The sequence below is a fragment of the Nanorana parkeri genome, unplaced genomic scaffold (assembly GCF_000935625.1).
Source record: "Nanorana parkeri isolate BGI_ZX_2015 unplaced genomic scaffold, ASM93562v1 scaffold12, whole genome shotgun sequence".
Taxonomy (NCBI): Eukaryota; Metazoa; Chordata; class Amphibia; order Anura; family Dicroglossidae; genus Nanorana; species Nanorana parkeri.
Window position 1 is genome coordinate 2,457,486 of NW_017306280.1, and position 4,993 is coordinate 2,462,478.

The following is a 4,993-nucleotide window of genomic DNA, read 5'->3' on the forward strand; positions in this document are numbered from 1 at the left end:
CGCCCCCCCTAAACTAAATGAGCATTGGAGCCTTACTATATGCAAAGCGTGGGTCTACTAAAAGGGTATTTTCATGAGATGGACGAAGTTCCGTTTTCAATAATGCAAGTTTACAATGTATGCCAGAGAGTTCTTACATTTTCAGCAGAGATGCAGAGCAGTGACATGAGATCCCGGCACCCCTTAGAATTCCGCCAGTCACATCTAGGATTACCTGGCAGGATGTCTTTCTCTGACCGGTCACCATCAAGCCTGGAAAACAGAATATGAATTTAATTGCGTGTACACAGCCACATAACACTGACCGGCAGAGCAGAACACAATGTAAAGGCTCTACTTTACCATAAGCGAGATTTTAGTAACTGGGACACAACATTGTCTCCATTAGATGTAGAAGCTAAAAGTGTGTCCAGGCTCTTCACATCCTCACTCGTCTCCTCCACAGATGGAACTGGAAAGCTCAGTTTAAAGATTTGTTCACAGTCCTGGGTGTGCTGCAGAGAAAAGGATAACAGGGATCCTATTAAAGCTCCACTCTAGGAAAAACATGATCACCTGCCTTCCTCCCACTCCCCTCTAACTCATGCCGCAAGGGTTTTTTTTTTGTTCGTACTTGATGAAGCAAATTATACCCACCTAAGTTCGCCGTCTGGGTCCCTCACCGGTGGAACGCTAACCCAACGTTGCATATGGTCCCTTTTTCACTTAACTTTATTGCGATCACACAGGAGCTAACAATCCCCTGTGTGATAGCATTTGAGGGTGACAGGTTCTTTTTATTGAACCTGTCACTTCCACTACAGGGGTTTGAGCACAGTACTGTGCTGGCTCTCTTGTGACTGCTGAGATGGGAGGGCTGCGAGTGCAGCTCTCCCATCTCAGTGTTCACACGGAGCAGAGCGGAGAACGAATGGTCTCCACTTTGCTTCCCGCTCTACATCCTGGAGAATCTCCATCTCCACAGAGAGGCGGCCAGTGGGGGGGGGACACAAACTGAATGGCGACTTCCCCGCTCAACATTTAGCTCTGCTTGCCCAAAGCAGGGCTAAATGTAGAAATAAAAAACTACTCGCTCGGCGCCTGAGATAGTATTTCTACACCGCTACTGCCCCCTTTACTCCCTGGCCTTGTGGGAAATCCAGCTCTGTCCCCGATAGTCCACTTGCCATGAAGTCACTTCTCTTCTGGATCCTGAGAGAACCCCGTTGCTGGACATCCATTAGTCTACATCATGCAGGCAGGTGGACTTTGCCAGAAGTAAAAAACAGGAGAGAAGGCTCAGGACTGGAGCCTCACGTGACCATGGCTTTAGGTAAGTTAAAGGTTCTTTTTTTTTTATCAAGTGATTAGTTAGAGTGGGTGCTGGGGAGGTTACCTTTATCCCGGAGCTAAAAATTCTGCTTCCTTTTCTCACCCTGCCGCGATCTATGGTGGCAGAGCCGAGTAACAGCCACACCTCTTTAACACAAGCTCCATCACACAGACTTGTATTGGATAAAGAGAGAGGGGATGTGCCTGACCAGTTCTGTTACATTAAAGAAGACAGTGGGTCTAATTCCCAGTATTAGTCTGACTACTCATACCCTGCATACCTGCCATAAGAAACAAGTGGAGGTAATACTATGAAAATGGATGTAAAGTGTGTAAAGTACATGTGACTGTACATCTATTTTTTTCCCGTTACTTGGGCTTTGTAAAAAAGCAACTCTTCTGCATAACCTCAGATCTATGTAGCAACAGAGATAAGATTACCCAGAAGAGGAAGTCAGAATGGGGACACTTTATCCCCCTCCTCCCCTAGCATAGCAGCCTATTTGTTGCAAACAGGCACACAGCCAGATTGTGTTGCAAATTCAGTGTCATAGATGCACCCTGCAGTAAATGTTTACTATATAAAAATAAATAAGGATCATCCCTTTATACACTTGGAAACTTCAAGTGGAGCTTGACCTAAAAAACAAAAAGTCTCCACTTATTACATTAGGGCCCCACCCCCATCATATATTGTCACAGGTTAAAAGTTGGTAAATATACTTTCAACCTACTTGCCTTGACCAAACCTTACCGTCTCTTTGATAAATATTGGTCAATTGTATTGTAAATTTCCCCATGACCCCCATCTTTTCTGTGGAGTTTCTCTCTTTTCTTTCCTTTTTTCTCACTCCTCCTCCCCTTCTTTTATGCTATGATACCCTCAAGGGTCTTCGTGTTGGTTCTAGATCGATATGACACCTACATAATTTCGTTGAGAATGCATTATGAACATAAAGGCTATGTTTACTGTTTGCATTATATGACACTATGCATCTATACTGCGCCTAAGGGGGCTGAGGGTGAGGTCACCATCGTTCCTTCACTGTCCCTAGTGGCTTCTTTTTAGGCTACTAAGTAATCCGCAGGATCTTGCCGGAAGCATGGTGAAGTCACCCACTGCTGTGCTGAAGCTGGGGGTAAGGCAAGTATATTTACTAGCTCCCCCGTCCCCCAAGGGGATGGTAGCCCTGCTGTAATAAACGGACATTGCTTTTTTAGTGCAAGAAAATAATTAAAAAAATAAATAAAAATATCGACAAAACATAGTTACTTCCCCTTTTGGTAAGATAGTGTTTTTGTTATTAGAGTGGAGCCCTATAGCATTTACAGGTACCTACCTTATCTTCTTCATTAAATGGATCCCATTCATCTTGGACATCAGCTTGCTCAGTGCAATGTTCTCCATCGGAGGTAGAAGAAGTAAAAGAGTCCAATTGCAATGCTTCATCAGCATAATAAAATTGCTCCGACTGTGGAGTAAATTCTTCAAACCCCTCAAAGTCTCCCCAAGTATTGGAGAACTCTGGTAATGCTCTGCTTGTGTCACACTCCTCACAATGAGATGATCTTTGAGATGAGGAAGATCCTAAAGATGAGGAAGATCTTAAAGGCGTCTCCTCTAAGCAGACATTGTCCGAACTGGGCAGAACAGGCAATGGCTTATCCTCTGCATCACCGCTGCATCCAATACTACTGTCACTGACATCCTTCATGATCCTTCATGGATTTCACAGGAAATACAAGTCCGTAGCCAGGTACTGATGTGAATATAAAATATCTTCCCTGTCTTTTTAGCAGAAATGTCCTTCAACAGGAAGTTCATTTACTAATGGGGAAAAGAAACAGTCACATCTGAAACATTTAAAGTAGATCTTAACCCAATCACATTTAAGATTTAATATGTTTGTTATTTTGAAATCTGTGGCTTTCATTAAAAGAATACCTCCAACCCTCCCTTGATCGGGCAATACCTGTTATAGGGTGACAACTGCCTACCAATTGTGCCTCTGGATTGTCACATGCAACCCTGGTGAAGAGTACAGGTGGCCGACATACATTGTGTAGACAAAGTCCACCATTGTCACCATTAGGAAGCTGATCCAGAGGTGAGACGGAGAGGTGAGTCTTTTCATTTTCGATTCACTAGAATTTTAATCGATCAAAAAGTTTAACGATTAATCGAGGAATTAATCGTTAATTTCCTCAGCCCTAAAATAAAATATTTAAAATATTTTGAAAAAGTTAGGAAAAAAACATTTTTGGTTTCGGCCAGACATTTTTTTTCATTTTGGTTTTAAAATTTTCATTTCAGTGCACTTCTAATATATATATACATATATATGTAAATATTCGTTTTCTTTTCACCAGAATCAGCGGGAGCTCATTTGGACACACTGCACGTGCTTCTCTGAGCACCATCAAAACTTGTCACTTCCTGTGTTAGTGGGTGTTTGATGAGTCAAAAAGGTTTCCTATTCTCACAATTTCCCTTCAACGATAACAACAGAACAAGGAAGAAGATATTACGAGAAAACAATGCACTATAATTAATACATTTCACAAAACAGTTTATTTTCTTTCAAAGCCAATCGGCAGACAGATATAAAAGACACAAATGAATGCGGCTCTGTATTCATTAATAGCTCATTAAATTATTTTAAATACAAGAATTCCAAGTACCTGAATTTGACCTGATATCAGTCTCTTGTTAAGCAGAGCTCAGCCTGGGAGAGAGAGAGAGAAGTAGCACAAGGAACCAGTTAGTTTTGCTGCAGTGCTCTTGTGCCAAGAAAGACCATGGTGATTGGAGGAGAGAGCAGAGTGGAGGAGTGACTCACCAATCTGCAGCTTCTCCTTTCACTATCTAGTCCAGCCTTTTTCAACCAGGGTGCCGTGGCTGGCTCGTAGTGATATCCCTCCAATTCTCAGTCTAAGTGCTGCTGTATTGGGGATTACAGGAGACGGAGATCAAGTCAATTGCAGGTACTTCAACACTACCTGAATTTAACATTATATTTGATGTACACATAACAGCATCAATGTATGTTTTTTATCAGCCTTGAGGGTCAAATCACACCTTGGCATCTGGGTGCGTTGCTTTAGGTCATGCATTTTGCACGCTTTAATGTGGTGTACATTAAGGCAGTTCACTGACGTGAATAGGCCGCCCATGCTCCAAAAAAAAAAAAAACATGCACCTCAACGTGCAGTACGCTAATACAAATGTCCATTCTCTTATTGCGTTGTCGGCTATGCTGAAAGAAATCACCAGCACACCATTACTGAAATATAAAACGCAACACACAATATGAAGCAGAACGCATGCACAATATAAAGCAGTCACTTTTGGAGGAAAGGCTGTGCCACTTGGAGTGGGGCCACACAGTGAATATCACTGGATTGGACCAGAGTAAGTATAAGACCGGCAGGGTTGGTGACGGGTACTAAGTAAAAATAAATAAAGGGTAACTCTAGGAAAAAAACTTTTTTTTTAGTTTTGAACAGAGTGGGGAGAAGAGATTGTCCTCCCGTCGAGGTTTTATTGCAGTTTAGGTCCCCATGTGGGAGAATCATCCCCTTTATTTTTTTTTTCTGATGATCAACAGAAGACACTTGGAAATAGGAAAGTGTATCTATTTGATATTGATAAGTTGAGGTCCAGGTCCTGACTGCAGTCTGC

The 4,993-nt window shown here is 42.3% G+C and overlaps 1 protein-coding gene across 1 annotated transcript in view; it reads right to left on the reverse strand.

Moving 5' to 3' along the window:
- CUNH14orf79 (chromosome unknown C14orf79 homolog) overlaps positions 1-3,135 on the reverse strand; it is a 7,227-nt gene extending 4,092 nt beyond the window's left edge. Inside the window, 4 exon segments of the mRNA XM_018556072.1 lie at positions 138-252; positions 343-496; positions 2,651-2,874; positions 2,908-3,135. Coding sequence (XP_018411574.1) covers positions 138-252; positions 343-496; positions 2,651-2,874; positions 2,908-3,026 — 612 coding nt within the window. The 5' untranslated portion in view covers positions 3,027-3,135.
- Positions 3,136-4,993: the final 1,858 nt, after the last annotated feature.